Here is a 21,079-nt window from a genome sequence, read left to right on the forward strand (position 1 = left end):
ATACTTATAATAATAATAATTATTATTATAATTATTATTATTATTATAATTATTATATTCATGTATGGTGTTTTGTGTTTGTCTTTTATTTAGAGTGGACGTTTACTGCCTAAATTTACTTCTTGATTACGAGTTTATCTCCACAAGATTCGTTTTAATAAAGGCGTTACCCCCACACCCCCTATACGCCTTCATGGCGTGGTTCTATGCACAGGGGAGCACTTTACCTTTACAAAGGCATTAATTCTTTTTTATTGTAAAGTTGCGTTGTCTCTAGTGCCCTATTTCAGTATTGGAAGACATTCATAATTTTATAATTCATCGTCTTTCTTGAGATGAAACTACTGATATAAATATTTAAGCTATAAGATAATAATATAAATGACGAAAAAATGCTTCGAAGAGTTTAATTTTCTTGGAAAATAAACGTTACGTTGGAAGAAATTAGTCTTCTTAAGTATTAGAAACAATGTGAGGCACTTAGTTAAGTGCAATTCTCCTGCAGGAGAATTCTGCTCTATGTACTTTGGAGAACACATTGCCCACGTCTGCATCCAGCATCCTGTTTCGAGCAAGCCTTTTCAAAGATTTTAAGGACAACCATCTTCGCAACGCTGAAGAGTTTTAGGCAAAATTTGTGTTTCACCTTTCAGGGAAATGTTATCACAGGATAAAAAATCAGACAAAGGTTTCAGTTATCTCATAATTCAAGAAATATTCTGACCCAGGCATTACTTACTCTTGCTCTACCACTCCATCGTATGTCTGTGCTCACAATTGCAGGCACCTATGGAGTTCGTGGGAAGAAGTTCTTCGACTTTTATATGTACGAGAAAGAGCGAACCTGCCCGCGATGTGTTTTGAATCGAATTTTAAGTGTAATTTGCATTTTAAGGTTCAAGTTCAATACATTTCCAAATAATAATTCCTCATTAACTTCAAGAGTATCGAAGAAATTCCCTTTGTTAAAGTTTGCCTCAGGCTTATCATCTCGAAATTCAAGTCCCTGAATAGTAAGAAACCGCGATGAATCCACAACAACTGACATGTAGTGTCGGTTTTTCTTCGATCACCTTTGGTCCCGGGTTCGATACCCAAGTGGAGGCACTTTAAACTATAAGTCCAGTCTCGATTAGCCTTACTGTGCATAAAGTGGACTTAAAACATCAAATCAACCAACCAATCAAATCTTGAATCAACTTTGAATGTCTTTTACTAATTAGCGTTGTCACTAATGACCACGATTAGAATAATTTGCCCGTACTACAGATGATGTCTTGTGGTCCTCAAAATGTTCGTGATGTTTTAAAACCATCCACATTCAACATTTTTTCCCAGTTCTTAAGACTGGTTAAAACTTAGGTTAATCTCGGCTATTACAGGACATAAATGAATGAGAAATCACCTATGCCCAGGTCGGCGCTCGAATCTTGGACGAAAGTCACACACAGATAGCTATATATATACTAAACAAATTAATATTTGTTAATCAAGTTGGTATTATAAGCAGGAAAGTGATATCATGCAGAATACACCACTTTGAAAAGGTGAAAATTGTCATACTCTTATAAATGAATTCTCTTATTATTCGATATTTAATTAACGTCAGTTGGGGACCCCCAGGGGAGGGGGGAAGTGTCTGACATGGAGCGTCCCCCTGCCCCCCTCTGGCGTCGTCACTGCTTCTAACTCTCTAATAAATTCGCTGCTGATAGCCTCACCTTGGAAATGGAAGCTTGTGTGTCGGCGAATAATACAAAGAAATTGTATTCACTGTCCCTCTTTCATTCAAAGTCTGCCGTTTTCCTTTTCAGTTTTTCCTGCAAAACCTCGTCAGCAAGCAAACCAAATTACAGAATTTTTATTGCCCCTCCCTTGCATCAACCTTCATTCCTACTTCAGGCCTGGATTTATGGCACTTACCCGCTACTGGAGGTCAACCTCGCCCCTATGTTTGGTGTTTGCCCCCTGAAGCAACGGTGTCCTTTGTTCAAAGAGAAACCTCTGTCAGTGGGGAACGGCGAAAAATAGTCTCGCAATACACCCTGGCCACAAACAGGCTCCCGCCACCCTGACATTGCTGTCAGCTTCCCTCTGAAATTTGATAAAACTACTTTGTGAAATTTGTTTTGAAGGCTAAATTCATAGAATAAAAATAACAGCTACAACATTCCTTCATCTGATTTACAGAAAGGCTAATTGGGACTGGACCCACAGTTTAAAGTGGGATTCAAATCACTATGTGCCTTCACCGGTTATCAAACCCGGCACCCCTTGATTACAAGGCGACGACGCTAGCACTGTACAATCGGGGAGTACCCTCGTAGAGCAACGTTTCCTTCTACGACGATTATACAGAACTTTGTGCATTTCTTCATTTGAAATCTATTCTATATCATCCTTGGTATTTCGTTATTACAATCCAAGGAATAGTATTCTCCTTAAATAAGAAATAAATAAATAAAAAAAGCATTGGAAATAATCTTCAAACGGACGTAAAGAAATCGAATCCAACCACCTGTAGATTGCCTGAGGGAAACAACAAGAATTTTCTGAACAAAGACATTTCCGAAATTTCCATAACATTCTAATAATTTCGCAACCCGTGCAAATAATCATGTGGTAAAATCTTGTCATGGTTCCCTGTAAACACTAAAATCACCAAATTAGTTATTTCCATATTTCCCGTATTTTCTCCTCCTCTTTAGCTCTCAGCTGTTCGGAGTGGGATAATGCAAGATTATTTGTACGTACCTAATTATCTCCTTCTCTTAGTCTTGCTAATATCTTGGACTCCTTAATAACTTTCCCAACAACTCCTTATCAATTTGTACTGCTATGTTTCCTACAATGTTTTTCCTACATCCTAATAACATTCACTTCTGTACACCCTTTGATGTAAAAATTAAATAATAATAATAATAATAAACCCTATCCGTCGGTCCGTTTATCTTTCCAACCTATAGAGCTGAGACTATTTTTACAAGATAAATCTCGGACTCAGACACTCCACGATGTTTTGGCCTCTCCTTCCACCTTCTCTACCTGCCCTTTTACTTGATGTTATTCAGAATTGTATTATTATCTGGAGTACTATCGTAACATAAAGTTATTAACCTGGAATAAATTCGAAAAAAATGGGGAGTAAAGCTGTGTTTCGAAAGAGTATTGAAAATAAGTTGAGGTATTCAATTCATTCATTCCTCTCTCTAAGATAGCCTTCTTTTGACTTAATACACGCTTAGCAACGTTTTTAATTGAAATACCTTTTTCCAAGCAAACAAGTATTTGCAACTGATTAAATATTTTGCTTTTATTTTTTCGAGACATTCGAGACGAGACGAGACTTTTCAAAAGCCATCCCGTCCCGTCTCGTGTCTCGTCTCGAAAACGAGACGAGAAAGGCATTCCGTCTCGTCCCGTCTCGAATTTCAAAAGGCTTGTCCCGTCTCGTGTTTCGTCTCGTTTTCGAGACGAGACACGAGACGGGACATATCCCGTCCCGTGAGCAACACTACCGGGAATCGAACCCGGGTCTCCCGCGTGGCAGTCAGACGCCCTACCGGGTAGACCACCGCGGCTAGGTTTCAGACAAATCCAAGACGAGACTTCGCACAGCCTCGTCTCCTTATGTTTGGGGTTCGAGCTTGTTTTAAGTTCACTTTTTGCACAGATAGGCTAATCGAGACTAGACCTATACAGTTTAAAGCGGGATCCGAGCCACTATGTGCCTCCACTGAATATCGACCCCGAGACCCCTTGATTACAAGGCGACGGCGGTCTTCTTTCGTGAATGAGAAGCCTCTCGTTTACGTCTGGAGTAACATATGCCAGGCCTCTTAAGGCATCAAGACAATCTCTAAACTCCAGTCTTTCTCTCTTATCTCAAGTCTCGTCTGGGCTCTAAAAAATATATGTAGAAAAGGATTGACAATAGTTATTATTATTATTATTATTATTATTATAATAAAATATAGCCTAATATATAAGCATAAGGTTTTGAACAGTAAACAAACCAGGCAGCCACGCAATTGGCACTTCCGAATAAATCACTCAATAAAGCAATTTTGGTATAAGGTAATTGATCATGTAGCGAACATCATATTTACTAACATCTCCAAGGAACAAAAGGTACAAAACATACTCGAACAGATATATTGGGGAGTCTTTTTCACTGTAGCAAAACAAGAAAGAATGCTTTGAAGAAATCACCTATGAGTACAATAACAGTATCTCTGGAAGAGCTCCAAACTTGGATACCTTTCCTTTGTCGATCAAAACTTTCAGTGTTTAGAGGAAGAAATGTGAATCGGAATTTTTATGTATGTATATGTTTCTTATATACTTACATGTACATTGGGTGACAAGTACGTATATTATTGTTTCACATGGGTAAATTATTATAATGAGTATATACCTCTTGTGCTTCGTTCAACAAATTAAGTACATGTATATTTTTCCAGTTCGAGATCGGAGGCGGAGTCGATCCAAAACTCCAGCGCAGACACGGACTTCTTCCCGATCCAGCGAGGTTTCTTCTTCTTCCAGTCAGGAGACAGCCAGAACTACCCCTTCCCCAGGGTAGGTGAACGCTTGCCTTTGGCTTCTTTGACTTCGATTTTGCTAAGTAAGGCTAATGTACCAGTAACCATGAAATGTGAAAGGAAAGGATTAAGGAAATATATCAATAAGGGTTATTTATAAGGATCTATAGATATCCATAAGGAATAATATATATATATATATATATATATATATATATATATATATATATATATATATATATATATATATTATAGTGTGTATGAAAATAGTCAAATATAACACTGACCATTAAGAAAATAGACAATAACTATACATACATACAACACTAAAAATCTAAGATCTAAGTTTTAAAGTGTATGGAATGTACTTTCGAGAGAAGCCACCAGATGTTGTATGTGAACAAAGGTGGGGTCATATGAACGCATGCAAGTTCAGTCGGTGAGTGACAGCGTTCGAAAATGGAAGTCATGAAGCAGGAGCAACGTTCGTACGTTAAAACAGCAGTTCTTATGCCATACAGAGCTACGGGAAGCACTGGGTGTGAATGTTATGCCCTATAGAACAGTGGATAACCTGGGTGAATACTTTGAAGGTTGTTAAACAGTGTAGTCTTGTGTACTTGTTGTTCATGCCATGGTAAAACACTGTTGTCCAATGTCCTGTGTTCTGCCTCTTCCCTACGAGAGTCTCCTGCATCCAGACTTCATCTGGTGGCTTCATTCGAAGGTTCATTCCATACACTTTCAAACGTATATCTTAGATTTATCGTGTTGTCCCCTGTTCGCGAGAAAAAAATAGTTGTCATGACTTATGACTTAACCCTCGTATATATATAGATAGATAGATAGATATTGGATTGAAAGACATAGTGCAATTGGGTTATGTCTTTCAATCCAATGTGATGGAAAGTTTGGTATTTTTCAAATTATGGAACTCCTATAGGATGATACATCACCACATGATATATGAGATGGTGTATCACTTGGACCAAAGTAAGTTCCTATATTTCAATTAGCATACTAAATTGTGAAATTATTAATAATCACTATAGACACCATATATATTTACATACATACATACATACTTTGTTTATTTATTTATTTGCTTTATTTTACTTCACTTTTTGTGCCACTTTTGGCTAATTTGCGAAGATGGGGATGAGTGATGATGATATAATGAAAATGATGAATGGACACTCACACAGACATTCATGACCAGACATACATACATACTTACATACATACATACATACATTTTGAAACCTCTGTTTAGCTTAGAGAACGGAACTCACATAATTCAACTTTATCTACAATTTGATAAGGAAAACATTAAAAAATCGTATTTGAGGTCCAAATGGACAGAATTGAACTTTGTGATGACGATTGTTTTCAATATGGAATTGGCGCAGTTTATGCGCAGAAGAGATGTTTTTATATTGGGTACACAAGCAGTCCTTAATGACTTATAACCATGATATTTTTTTTTGTTATACTAGTTTGAATCTATGAGATCAGATAATTTATAAGTTTTCATATTTTGTTGGCACGTTGCAAGCTACAAATTTAGGGGTAGAAACAAAATTAGAGGTTCAAAATGGATCTTTAGAGCGTTTATAAATTTTAGCTTCAAATATCCAGCTGCTAGTTACGAATTTTACAATGATTTGAACCATTTTTTGAGAAGAGGTTTATTTTTCACTTTCCTCAAAAATTGATAATACATTTCAGCTTTGTATATCTATTTGAGACTGTGCAAGCCCCATCCATTTTTCTACATGTAAAACATTTTATTTTATTTAATTATTGGCCTATACTTTATTTCATACAGCATTCATTTTCTATTTCATTATCCTCAATCTGTCTCCGATATGCACGTAGACCAACTTTCACCACGCGGTACCGCTTTCAACCCTTGCCCTGGCTACGACGAAGTCAAAGTTCTGAACTTCGGTCAGTAACCCTAAATCACCGCCAAGATCTGGATAATTGCAAAGGAAAAAGTGACAAAAGTCTTCATGAACGAGCCAATAAAGATAGGGGAGAAAGAACGAACCGAATTTCACATTCAAATTTAGATGAACCTGTGAGTTTCGGGATGAGAATAGAAGTTGGGAGTGGTTATATAGCTGTTGAGTTTGTGCGAAAAAAGTGCAGTGTATTTACCTACTCTGTGGTGCAGACAGTCGTGGTTTGATTGAGTGCCTATTCCTACCGTGGATGCGCGTAGAGAACAGCATAAGTTGATAGAAGACTTAGGTAAGCCAAGGTCTAACAAAATTTACAAAACGAAATCCATCTGGAAAGCACAGGTCTTCATGCATTCAAAGATGCAAACTTTCTAGTGTCTGTTTTGTATTTTTCACCTACGAAACTTCTCCGGGTGTTTTGCCTGACTATGGCCATTCCATGTGAAATCAGCCAAAGAGAGACACTTTCAACCTCGCATACTTTCATCCATTTGAAATATAGCATATTGAAATGGCCACCTGAGATAGAAACCTATGCAAATTTGCAGATACATCTTTCCAAAATTACAGAGGTGCAAGTTGTGCGATTTCGACTAATTTTAAATTGCAATATTTAGGCAATCAGGGCACTTATAGAAATGATTCACACGTCGATTCTGGGTGGTATTTGTAGGGTACTTGTGCCCCCTCTCTGCTTGCTAAATTTTATCCATGGGGAGAATGGCATGAAGTCATTATCTCATGCTGTCCCTTGACAGTCAGTAGAATTTCCCCCCACTAAAAATTTCTTAAATACCACACTGTACTACTTGTAAATCGGCTCATCAAGAGCGTTTTTGTAATTATAAAAGTTTCAGTACAGTATTCAAGTAAGTAACTCTTCCCTCCATAAGGAAGGCCCTTGAAAGAACACATTAATATCAATATCAATATACAGTAGAATACTTTTCATTATATAAGTGATCGTAGTTAAACTAGATACAGAGGAAGCATTTGTCACTAAATTTCCTTATCATCACGTTAACTTCCAATTTATGTCTCCTTTTCGTAGTGGTTGAAAATCCAAAATAAACAATTGCCAAGATCCCTCTGTTCAAGAGTCTCTTGCTAAAGAGAGCATGTTTTGCGGTCTTCCTCCGCCACGAATATACGTACAAGGGAGAGTCATAAGAAAACCTTAATTTGTTTTTATTTCTTATCTAATAGATTTCTGTATGTAGCGTTGCATTTTAGCACAGACCTATTGCTGATCTACACATATTTTCAACTTTGAGCTAGTGCCTGTATACCGTAAGAAGAATTAGTCATTGGTCACTTAGGAGCCACTGCGAAGGCCTTTCCACCCAGCTGCCTGCGAAAACTGAGGCCATTGTCGAACCGTCTCCTTCTTAGTAAACTTGCTGGTGTGGTAGGAAATCACAGAGATATTGAATTTTCATATGCCGAGAAACTGGTGCAAGTGTGTATAGTAGGCGCCATCTTTAAAATTACAAAAATGGCGTTTTGAAGCTCACTTGATTAATGTTGAGGTCGTTTTGTAAATAACAGTTGATACGTCATGTCAATTTGAGCTGTGTACAGTCTGCCTTGTCAATTTTATTGGACTTTTAAAGTTTTTATTTGACTCTTGTATTATAAGGCAGATAATCGTAAACATCAAGAAGCAATACATTTACATTCACAATACTTTCTTTCCGGCAAAGTGCTCCACGTGCGTGGAAATGAACTTTGTGTTTTGAAACCATTAGTAGCTTAATACAGTAATTTGACACAACTGTATCACAGGACTAACGTAATGTGAAATTTAGAATTGCAATTGCATCTGTTTTATTTCTAAAATTAGTTTCTCTTTCTTTTCCAGCCCTCAGTTTCGTATGTCAGCACGTACAATGTCTGAGGAGATTATAGTGACGTCACCCACTCCAGGCCCAATTCTCACCTACGACAAGCGTTGCGATCTTCAGTCTCCTCAAGGGTTAGTATTTTTGCTACACCTTGTAGCAAGTTTTACGTTATCGGTAAACAAGAGTATTGCATGGTATTGCGTTCATGCTGATGGTACTTTCCCTTATATTATGCACACCCCGGAAGTAGAAGAATCAGTAGCAACATGCACATACGTCATAAGCATCGTGCTCACATATTGGCTACACTGTCTCGGGAATCTGTGGAGCAAGACCGCGCATAACGGTAGTGAAGGGGAGAAAGCGAGTGTGCGGAACAAAGCAGTTGCGCGCTGCTCCAAAGCTGGTAGCTGCAGCCGCGTTTTCCCCGCTATGCACTTACTTCCTCTCTCACATTGGTCGAGCCCTCTCGAGTTCTACTTTCGCAGATGGCTTGTTTTCTTTCGCTCGCTCCAGGACGAAGTGTAGTATCCATCTCGACGGTTTTCGTTAACAAGTTAAGGCTTAGCAATGAAAGCTTGATGCTCCAATGTTCGTAACTTGGCACCAAAACGTTGTCGAATATTTATTTCATTACGGATTTCATTCTTATACGATACCCTTTTGCAATGAGTACGGGTATGAAAATATTACCACTATCTTTCCTGTTCGTTAGGATGTTAATGTTCAACAATTCTTGTTTGAAATGTGTAGGTAGGGACGTGAAGTTTTAGTTTTAACGATAACACCGAAAAGTTGAGGAAAGCAAAATAAAGTGTTTAAAATGTATTTGGGTAGGTAAAGGAGGCAAGTTTTCGGTGTTTCGGAATCGCCAAATAACGCGAATTATGCCATTTTTTAGAATAACACCGAATTTTACACTTTAACGCGAAATAAGCAATATTAACTGGGGATAATCCATCTTCTGATCAAAAAGAACTACCTGAAGTAAAGCGCTATTCTGTCATTAGTAGTCGCTGGTAATAGTTCGATTCAAAAGATATTATCACGCTTCATTTATTGCAGTTTGGCGCAGACATGACTGACAGTGATTAACCTCATCCTGAAATAGAATTCGCTCGGGGGCGGGGGTCTTCCCAGAAGGGAAATTTCGTAAGAACGAGAAAATTTTCAATGAGAGGGGGGAGGGGAAGGCGTGTATGTGTGTGTCCACGAAAACAGTATTTCGAGGTCGCAGAGGAATTTTTTGGCATTGTTATGGAAATGTGATGTGTATGATTGTGTTCAAAGATGTGGGTGTTATCATTTAAAAAAATGCATGTTTAGTGTCTGATAACATGAAATATGTAGTTTTCCTAACAGAAGAAATTTCGTCATTTCTCATAAAGGCAAGCCATATTTTTTTTGTCATTAAAACTAAAATTTTGTCACAATTTTCCAGAACCAACACAATGTGAAAATCTTAAGTAAAAAACTATACAAATGGATGTGAAAAGAACACCGATTAAAAATTAATAACACCAAATTTTGTCCTAAGCCGCGAAAAATAGCACCGAATTGCAGTAAAAAATAACACACGAAATTTAGGGAAAAATAAAAAGGAAAACTTCACGTCCCTATGTCACGTCATTGGACGGACGTTCCTTCAATAACGTGTTCACGGTTGTCATTACGTTTCTGCGACAGAAGACTTCAGTGGGAATGACATTGTGTTGCATGGCGATTCTTCTTGTATTCTGTTTAGGAATATACGAACATAGCAAAACCGGTTCGTCAAACTTGGACCTAACTTTGGGGAGGCAGAAACGAACTTGGAGCTTAGCTTAAAGGGGGGGATGCAGAATCAAAACGTTTTCAAGCCTATAAAACTATCGCCGACTCCCATGGCGGTGTGGTTGGCACATCGCACTACGATGCCAGGGATCCCGTGTTCGAATCCCGGTCTGGATGTCTGTGAGTGTCGAGTCATCAATTTCATCATATCATCACTCATCCCCATCCATCTTCGCAATTAGCCTAGGTGGCACAAAAGCGAAGTAAAATAAATCAAATCAATAAAATTAATATAAGATTATCATCCAGAATCATTTTGATTAATAACTGTTACAATTGGAAAATCATAAAAATTACTCGTTACTTTGTTCCTCAGGTTCCAGGAGGATAACAAAAGTACCATTAACTTGAAAATTTTCATAAAGCTGAACATTTTTGGAGGGCAAGTGTCCCCCTTGCTCCCGCCAAGTTACACCTATGCGGTTCGTTATCAGTGGAGCCCGGACATTGCCATAAATTCCAAATATCATATTCGTTTGCTTGCACTACAGAAGTAAGTTTCAGGGTAATGCAATAGTTATATATAAATTCTATCGCACCTGTACACATATCCAAGGTATATCCCTTACGAAACAGTGCCAGGCAATTCTATAACATAAAGTTTTATGTTTACAATTACATTCTAAAATGTTCACAAAGCAAAAACATTTCCTTTCTTTCAAGCTTCCTAAGTACAAACGTCCAAAATGCCCTACCATTGGTCATACATTTGATTATTGAAAATATGATGTGTTTTTAAGGTTTGATGACTTTTTTTAATTCAGGAAGATGACTTTGCTCATTATGTTCAAATTGTAGAATTTTTTAGATTCTAAGGAGGTGGTTGATAGTAATTTATTCTTACGTTAATTGTCGATACATTGTAATTTTATGTCTTTTGTGGAGATATGTCCCCTCCTGCTCCCCATTATCTGACCATGAAATAGCAGATCAAAATTTCCGCGTGATAAGAGACATACATTGATGAAATTTCCCAAAAGAGGCGAAACATTTTTAATATTGCTTGCGCCTTAGGAAAAGTGGAAAAAGTATTTTGTTGTTCGGCAGTTTACAGTTCCTGATTTCAAATTACAAGTTATCATGATATAAAACGAGAACGAATTTCCTTATTTGGCAGACAGTTGATAGTTAAAATATTGTGCGTTTCTAGAATGTAGATTATTGTAGTACTGACTTCTATAAGAAGTCTTACTTTTTGCATATTGTGCTGTATTTACTCGTATTTTGTTGTGTCAGTGTATTTTCATAAAATGAATAATTTGCTAACATGTCATACATACGTACATAAATTTCGTCTACTATATGGGTGGGCATAATTCAATGTATAGAGTTCATTACGCAATAATATTTTCCCTCCTTTTAGTTTTCAGGCTGGATGTTGGTTGGAACCTCGACAAATCCCATACCGTTATTCTAGCACAATGGTAATTAAAATGGGCTCTACAAAACGAAAATACATCGAGGAAGTTTACTGGCAGGTGAGAAATTTCAGCTATGTACAATCATATTCAGAAGTGTATTATATTAATTTTAAATAAAAAAACGTTCCATTGTTCCAGTCCATTAAGTGTTGATATATCGAAGACTAAGAAATGTGGAAAAATATGGCATGTTTCAAAAATGAAAGGTGGAGAAGAAGAAACAAAAGTACTCAGAGAGGGCGAAGACAAGATCAAGAGAATTGGGATTAAAAATGGAAGAAAATTGTGTAGCGTTTGAGTGGAAATGAAGGCATTATGATTTCTTACACAGCGAAAAAATATGAACCTAATTTTTTTTACGTAATTGCATGCACATTTCAAGTGTCAATACTAAGAAGAACATAATGTTTAAAAGTTATTAAATATGAAACTAACAAGGAATTAAATATAATCTAGTAATAACAACTCTCACGTCACTAACTACAAAACGTAACACAGGCAATGAAATCACACGTGTATACAAATAATAATAAGTTTAACATATGTCAACAGTTCCTGTTGGAACGACAGCTTTGCAATGGATCCCTTACAAACCGCGAAGATGATGGATGATATGATGAAATTGATGAAGGGACAATCACAAAGAATGCCCCAAGCCTGGCATGGGTATTTCATCATATCATCCCTCATCCTGATCTTCGCGATTAGCCAAAAATGGCAGAAAAGCCAAGTAAAATAAACCAAATGAATCAATCAACAAACGTAGTAGCTCCAGCCTGATGTCGCAGTGGTAGCGTCGTCGCTCTTGTAATCAAGAGATCCCGGGTTCGATATCCGGTGGAGGCACATGGTGGTTCGAATCCCATTTTAAACTGTAGGTCCAGTCCCGATTAGCCTTGCTCTGCATAAAATGGACTTAAAACATCAAATCAATCAATCAAACGTACTAGCTAATTAAGTCCTTTTAAACTGAAGTTAAAGAATAAAGTAAAAATACATAGTATTGTACAGTCACGGACACTTCTGGGTTGTAACGATTTAATTGACTTTTAATGGATTCATTACAACCCAGAAGTGTCCGTGACTGTACATGAATGCATTGATCGTAGATCCAGTCGCTTTGTTAGCCTGCATTATTTGCAGTTGCAGGGAGCAGTGTCAGGAAAAAGAGTTAATACATGAAATAAAACTCGTTTATGTGTGTGTGTGTGTGTGTGTGTGTGTGTGTGCGTGTGTGTGTGTGTGTGTGTGTGTGAGAGAGAGAGAGAGAGAGAGAGAGAGAGAGAGAGAGAGAGAAAGAAGCATATACTACTTACTATTTAACATGCTCTAGGCTGATAAAATTAGTATTCTTTTTTCATTTGTTTTAGTAGAGAAGAGGTCAAGTAGCCACTCTTGAGGACGCCTATTACCACAGAACGTATTAAGCAAGAAGAAATTTAGAGTTCCTATTAAAATATTTTGTATCCTCTTCTTTTCCAGTCGCGGCTAGTTCCGAATCGGTACACAGAAAGCATCATCATCATGCCACAGGAGCCTCACACGTCATATACAACAACACTTCAGCCAACAGGCGACAACAAGCAGCGATGGTACACAGCTGGCCTGGAAGTGAAATGTTTACCACCAACTGTGCATGTAATAAGCTTAGAACCTCAGCAAGAACTGGCAGGGCTTAGTAATGGCGTTGATTAATAACTGTTTAGGTTTACTGTGATTTTCTTGTGGGGGGGAGCAAATGTGCATTTCAGTAATGAACTCAATATAGTTTACATTAAAATGTTTTGTTCTTTTCTGTTCCGATACAATATTTCATGAATTATCCTGTTGTTTCCTCAACCAAGTGTTTCCTTTATAAAAATGCTCCAACTTCTCATTTTCTGAATCATTTAAATGAATGAACAATAATAGTTAATTCAAGATTTCAATACTCAAAATTCAGAAAAGTATTCAATCTTTAATAAATTTTCCATTATTTCATGTTAGTATTTTCTCTATTTATATGTGCATAAATATGCATTAAGTTTTCCTATTCTTATATATTTTTACTTTTCATTTAATATTTTAGATACATTACTTTTACTTTGCCCTACATATTCAATGAAAAAAATGGATTATCAAAACTAATAAATATAAATCAGTTCTATTTAATGTTAAAATGGGTCCATAGAAAAGCAATTAGCAAGCATGAACAGTGTTGGAATGATCTTGCTCAGAATAGAAACACAGAAAGTTCGTGATTATCATCAACAAACCTTTGAGTTTACGAATACCAGGAAGTTGTATGGTTCAAGAACCATCCAGTGACTGAAATAAAGAAGCTTTACTTCATTTACTTCTGTATACACTTCAAATTAAACATTATAAAGTGATTTACAATGTTAAACAATATAGAAACTTTAAAAGTGCTCACATTTTGTTACTATTTGACAATCTCTGGAAAACCTAAAATATGCTCAACGTAAGTATGATCAAAAAAAGATTCATAGTCATAAAAAATATACTTAATCCTAAACACTATAGCACAAGTGTTTATTATGTTAGCATTAATTCCACATAGTACCTATACATGCTGTCTCTGCCATTTTCTCAGTTTTCTTAAGTAGTCATACAGACAACTCCTGAAACTTAAGTTTTCTCCAAGAAAGAAACATGATGATCATAAAATATTAAGAAAAGTCAACAGAAAAGAAATTTATTGTGATGTGACATTTTTTTTCAATAACAGAAATGTGTTCATATGGCAATGGCGTCCATATGTTCACATGTAAACGAGTGAATTTTTAAAAGTTGAATTTATGTATGACTGCAAAAGCTTTCAATGCGAAGCACTTATTACTTGTTTGCATATCTAATGTTGCTTGTTCATTAACAATGCTGTAAAAAGTAGACAATATATTTACAAAGCAAGAGATTAAACTTGACAAGATGTTATAAATAAGCAAAGTATGTACGGCTATTATGCGAAATTGGCTTGTTTACTGGATTACATAAAGAATTATTTATATTTGACATAGTGAGTTGTTGCGCACGTTATGCCTAATTTCCAATGTTGTTACATTGAAATCTTGTGAATATGCTGGTAAAATATTGCACTAAAAGCTTGCCAATGTTATCCCTGTTTGTACGAAAATTGTACTATACTTGTTACTTTAAAAATAAATAATTTTATATTAATTTTTAATCTTTGGATAGAAAAAAGAAAAATAAGAAAGAATAATAAAAAGTTTCTTGTATTTGAGTAGGCTGCCTGTATGGCTATAGGGGTGCTGTGGGTAAAGATCCGTACGGGTCAAAGCCGGTCTCGGTGGCGGAATGGTTAACACAGCATGTTATGACGCCAGGGTTTGAATCCCGGTGATCTTTGTGGGTGTCCCTTCATCACTTTCACTACTCATGCTCACCATCCCGATTAGCCAAAAGTGGAAGAAATGCGAAGTAAAACAAAATAAAACCTTCCAAGATCAAAATCCACTTTTCAGTGCGAAAATACTGTAAGGTAGAAGGAAAGTCTGGTTTCGCAAACTATGAAACATCCAAAAGAGTGCGAGTGATGACTGATGAGACTGTGAATCGTGTGCTTGATTTATTCCCTACATGCCCTCGCAAGTCTATCAGACAAAGTAGTAACGAACAGCAGATTCCTAGTTCAACAGTTCACGACATCGTACACGAACGTGTTCGTTTGCCTCCGTACAAAGTTCAACTTCTTTAACACATTAAGCGACTAATCACTGCGTCAGAGCTGATTTCGCTGTTGAGACAATCACAATAGAACTTTGATCTGGTGTTGTTCAGTGATCAAGCAAGCTTTTACGTGTGCGGAAAATTAACACACACGTATTTGGAGTTCTGAGAATCCTCACCAAGCGTTCGAACATGAAAGGGAGAAACAAAATTCAAATCTCGTTGGTAGCGTGTCTTAGACTTAGGTCCATTTTTCAATAAATGGATATGATTCAGAACTTTGCTGTTCTACAGATTCCCTCAGGTATGACATTTCAGCAAGATGATGCTCCACCACATTTTCATGGATATGTTTCTATTTTCTGAACAAAAATTTCCTGGCCGTTAGATTGGAAGAGGAGATCTAATTGTCCAGGTCGCCTAGATCTCCGGATTTGATTCCATTGAACTTTTTTGTGTGGGGGGCTTAATTGAAACCGTATGTTTCAGAGTAAAGTTCACGATTTGGACCATTAGAAACAGTGCATCGTTGAAGTGTAGTTGCTCTTGTAGCGCCTCAGATGCTGGAAAACAAAGCTCAAGTATTGTTTTGGCATCTGTCAAGCTACAAAAGGCTACATTGAACTTCATTGACTTCCATAAAAACTACTTGAGTTACCCTGTATAATAATCAAACAAACATATTATAGCACTTATAGCTACCGAGATACATGTGTTCATTTTTGGATACCAGACAGCCTGTACAATGACTACATGGAAGTAATGTATGTGACATTATATCACATACTGAAATAGAACCACATATATTTTGTATCGCGAATTAGCCTGCTCTCCTTAGCCGAGCGAGTATTATTGGTCTTCTCACAACCTTACCACTAGGGGTAGTATCGAAACTTGGGTCTCGGTCTCACCTGGATTTATAAATACGAAGGCCATTTTTCTTGTAGTGGCAACACTGTTGGTATATGATTGTCAGTTGTCACTGGGACAAAGGACGATTGGGTCTTGTCTAGTCTTGTACTACGGATCATGTGTAGGTGTTTGGTGCTGAATAGTACCTTTGTGTGGTAGTTAGAAGACGTTAAAGTGAAGTGTGTGTATAATACCACCCTGAACACTGTTCACGCGTGAAGAACAGCGAATATTCATCAAATTTCAAGTTGCACGTGGTATATGACCATGAAGGGATTATGCTTGCACATAGTGTTCGACAAGGTGTTACAGTGAATGTAGACTATTACGTCAGTTACCTTCGTGATCATTTGCACCCTGCTCTGCAAAAGACCACATCTCCTGCAATCAGGACCGATCATTCTCCACGATAACGCAAGATGTCATACAGCACAAGTGGTGCAGAACGTACTGCAACAATGGGGTTGGGAGGTGTTGGAGCACCCACTTTATTCTCCTGACATGAGTCCCTGCGACTTTGATTTGTTTCCCAAGATGAAGGAACCGCTGAGGGGGAAACTCTTTCCAGATGTCACGAGCATCAATTCGGCAGGGCAGTCTCTGCGCACACTGGCACGAACGGGCGTTATCAATGGCATTCAACAAACTGCCAAGTGTTTGGAAACGTGTTCACGCACCAGCAAAATATTACATTGAAGGATTGTAAATGATTCCAGATATGTATCTTCTTTCATGTCTCTATCTAATACATGTTGCCACTACAAGAAAAATGGCCGTCGTACCAGTGGCGGCTTCTGCCTATTCGCACATTCGCACGTGCGCACCCAAATAAATCTGTAATGCAAATAATTTTTATTATACTTATTTATTGAACTCTATCTCCTTTGAAATATCAAGTGTTCCCACGCCGCTCCACCAAGAGAGATGGTAGAGAAGCCTGCGAACCGTGATATCAACCCGCGTAGACCAGGCTGCGATCGGGGCTGGAACACAATGGTAGTTTCGCTCGCTATGACGCTGTTGCAGCAGTCGCGTAGAGGACACTGATTGGGCGTTTTGGCTTGAGCGCCGTGTGAGGGGAGGTTGCATAATTTTGGAAGGCTGTGAACGCAGCGATCTGTGTGCGAGCAAATGTAGTGTTGTAACCTATTTCATTAAAGATCGTGTGACGGAGTCGATGCAACCCATACATCATCGCAAATTGAGGGATTTTTTTTTTTTTATGAAAGGGAAATTTCGATGGCATATTGTCCCGAGCATAACAGGGGAAGAAGAGGAGGAGAGGGTGGAGGGCAACTGAAACCAAAACTGGTGTTTTAAGCATGCCTTTGCTTCGTGTATCTTGGTCAAAATAAGCGGCCTCTGAGGCGCAGTACCCGAATTATCAACCCGCGGTGTGTTACAAAATTATTTAAATCTGTCAAAAGGTCGTTCCTGTTTCAGCGCAAAGTGTTTGATTTCATGATGAATAGGGAAACTGCACATAGGCAAAGCAGACTTAGCGTTATTGAATTTTTGGAGGGAAGTTAGCTACAAAGCCTGTAGCAACTGCAGTAATATGTGGATACGGCGGAAGAGAAGGATAATTCTGAAGTACGATTACGAAGCATGGCAGTGTGAACTTAGTGAGTACTGTTATTTGCTTTAACATTTATTATCTCTTGATTTCGCTTGATTTGATCAATCTGTCATTAGAAATAAACAACAGCTAGACATATTACAACTGATTTCCTCCATGTGGTAGTTGGATCGGCTTCTTTGGTGCGGGGGAGAAAGTTTTTACGAAATATTTTGCAAGTTTACAATAGTATTGATATTGTAGATCGGTATTTCTATGTTTTGAGTGATTTTGTCAGGTTATTGAATGCTGAATTACATACTGCACAATAACATCGCTCTTCTCGTGATTGGCTGGATAATTTCCGAAATATTTAATATTTGTAACAAAAATCGTGTTAAAAAAAATCATGAAATACGTATCACTCTGTCATAGCCCCATTTTCAGTGAAAGGTGATCAGAACTTGGGTTGGCATTGCCAATATATTAAGCTTCATTATGTACGCAAAAATGGGTGTGAGTATTTCACAGGGGTGGTATAACACTTCTGGACGATAGACTGAAGTGCACACCCATAGAGCCAGACCACGAGCCGCCACTGCCTCTGTACATCTCTCGTTCTCGTCTTGTATTATGAAAATACATCTCGCTCTCGACGACACGTTACGACGCTACGAACAGATCAGGCAATGCTTATTGTAAGTGGCAACACGATAGTTGTGTCCTTGCGCTCCAAGCAGGGAACTATTTTTCCATTTAGGGAGATTTCAGACCGAAGCTACAAGCGACACATGCTGCTCGGGAACGAAGCAATCATCAGCAACATTTCACACCGTAGAGGCATGGCAGGCTGCACAAGTTTGATTGGTGACATCCTCAAGCGACTTGTGTCGCCTGTCGCTTTGTCGATTCTATATGAATTCTCCATTGAATGGATGGCGATTTCGAAGCTGGTCGTGCTGTTATTATACATTGCAAGCTTAATTAATTTGATTTTAACCTTAGAAATTATGTAGGAACGGTGGCATTTTAAAAAAAGATGATCGTCGTCGACAACAGGAAAGATGTCGGAACTCAAAGAACGGTGCAATTTTCATAGCATTTGTTTACGTCACTTGCAATTTTAATAATTTAAGTGCTTTACTTTTGTGAGTTTGTTCGCTAAAGTATAACACACAATAATTCCGTACGAGTGTACTTCAATTTTCATAGCTGTTAGTATTAATAACTGACTTTTTTAAAAATAGATCGCACTCTTAGACATAGTTAGTAAAAATGATCGTTTGATTGACATGAACATTTATCGAGAAGTCATTACTCTTGCATTTATGGAATAAAAGGAGTCATTTCAAAGAAACTGTAGACACTCATGAGGAAGAAACCTTCAATTAATCACTTTTAAATACGATCATTTTGAATTTTCCAACTGGTCAAGATCCAGAAAAATCGACCAGGACGGACGGAAATTATTTCCCAAGATCCTGCTACCGACTCTTCGGGATACGTCACATAAGTAATTTTTCAACACATTCATAAAATTTTCTCAACACCTCCTAAAATTTTCACAAAAGCCGAATTTATGGTCATTTTTACTCTACCATCATACATTTGAAGTGGCAGAGGCGGCGATTGGGTTCCAAAACTGTGGGAGCAAAGACAGTTTACTTTTTCTCCCCCAAATCATATCATTCGCGCCCTTAAACCACATCGTAATCCAACAAAGTATTTAATTACGACAGCGTGTCTACCGAAAGTAGTTTTATTCTTAGCTTTACTGAACAGTGTACTTGATCTGCCCTTCCTCCCTAAACAGGGGTGCCCATCACTCCAAGATCGCTCCATAAAATCGTTCATCATAATCCCCCCAAAATTGTTTGGATGAATACGTAATAATTGATGCCTATGAGCTACCATGTTAAACTGTTCATTTTTTTTATTCGATTTTCGAAAAAAACTTGAAGCTAAGACATTGATTGGTTAAATGTAGTAAATTAAATTGTTTAAATAAGCATATAAATGTGGTTCGTGAATGGTTTTATAAAACTCATAATTTGAGTATAACACAAATTGTTACACAACTTAAGATAAAGATAGAAAATTCAACCTTGGCAAACCAAATAACATGCCCCAGCCGTATGACCGATTCAATTATTGTTTCACGAGACATTACAGAACCCTAGCTAGAAATTCCTAAGCTCAGGGCGAGAATAGAATACGGTTCTACTTTCAAATAACTCACCTCCCCCCCCCCGTTTTCTTGGGGTAAATATAATTATATTAGTAACCCATAACAATATTTACGTGGCTTTTATCTTCAGTGCAAATCTAACTTGTTAAAGAAAAATTTTCCTGTGAAAAGAAGTTAGAAATGCGGATTCGATATATTTTTGTTCCAAATGAACCACTTGCTTTAAATTAAGCAGTATACCAACACTAAGCATTAAGCGACGTTATTAATGAATATCGAGAATATCGCTTATGTCTTCTAATGCAGCTATAGTATAAAACTTCACATCGTCCTCAGTAAAGCGCCAAACACGCATACTCGCAACAAACCATTTCGAGCAATGCGAGCAAGAAAACTTTTATATCCATTTCTTTGCAGGCTTTCAAGAATATTAATTCAATGAATGGGGTGTCAATACTTTATTAGGATCCAGGGATATTTAGTCTTTTCCAGCATCTCTTTTAGCACGTTCGGGGTCGAAAACGTGTGAATACTTTATCGCTAAATACAGTTTCCAAAATTTAATGTTCCAGCCGGACCCTGTGGCCGAGTGGTTAGCACACCGCGCTGTGACGCCAAGGGTCCCGGGTTCTAATCTCGATCGGGCTTGGTTGTTTGTAAATATCCATTCATCAATTTCATCATTTCATCACTCATCCCCATCTTTGCAAATTAGCTAAGAGGCACAAAACGCGAAGTAAAATAAACTAAATCAATCAATTAATGTTCGAACTCTCTCTCCACTACAGAAATCCCTTGAAAATCTAAGATTTTACACTTTAACAAGAACTTCCTATCTCCCCCTTTAAATTTAATACTCAATCCTACCAGCAAAATTTGCATGCCAAATTTAGACATACTGGTGATATTGAAGAGTGGATATAGCCTCCTCCAAAACATTAATACAAAACAATACCCCCTCAATTTAATGCTCAATCCACCTCTAACTAAAAATACCCGCTATAATCTAAGATCTAGAGTTGGATGCTGCCCCCCCCCCCCCAACATTTCATTCAGAATCCAGTGTTCGGAAAGTTACTTTTCAAAAGGTAGTAACTAGTTAGTTACAGTTACTTGCTTAAAAAA

At 37.6% G+C, this 21,079-nt stretch overlaps 1 protein-coding gene across 2 annotated transcripts in view; it reads left to right on the forward strand.

Annotated features, from left to right (window-relative positions):
* LOC145992066 (uncharacterized) overlaps window positions 1-14,786 on the forward strand; it is a 31,832-nt gene extending 17,046 nt beyond the window's left edge. For both annotated transcript variants that reach the window (XM_083128232.1, XM_083128233.1), the window contains exons 2-5: window positions 4,464-4,581; window positions 8,373-8,486; window positions 11,552-11,666; window positions 13,092-14,786. In XM_083128232.1, coding sequence (XP_082984358.1) covers window positions 4,464-4,581; window positions 8,373-8,486; window positions 11,552-11,666; window positions 13,092-13,304 — 560 coding nt within the window. In that variant the 3' untranslated portion in view covers window positions 13,305-14,786. The remainder of the gene's footprint in view (window positions 1-4,463; window positions 4,582-8,372; window positions 8,487-11,551; window positions 11,667-13,091) is intronic.
* The last annotated feature ends 6,293 nt before the right edge of the window (window positions 14,787-21,079 follow it).

This window comes from Lepisma saccharinum, chromosome 9 (genome assembly GCF_977018435.1).
Source record: "Lepisma saccharinum chromosome 9, izLepSacc3.1, whole genome shotgun sequence".
Classification (NCBI taxonomy): Eukaryota; Metazoa; Arthropoda; class Insecta; order Zygentoma; family Lepismatidae; genus Lepisma; species Lepisma saccharinum.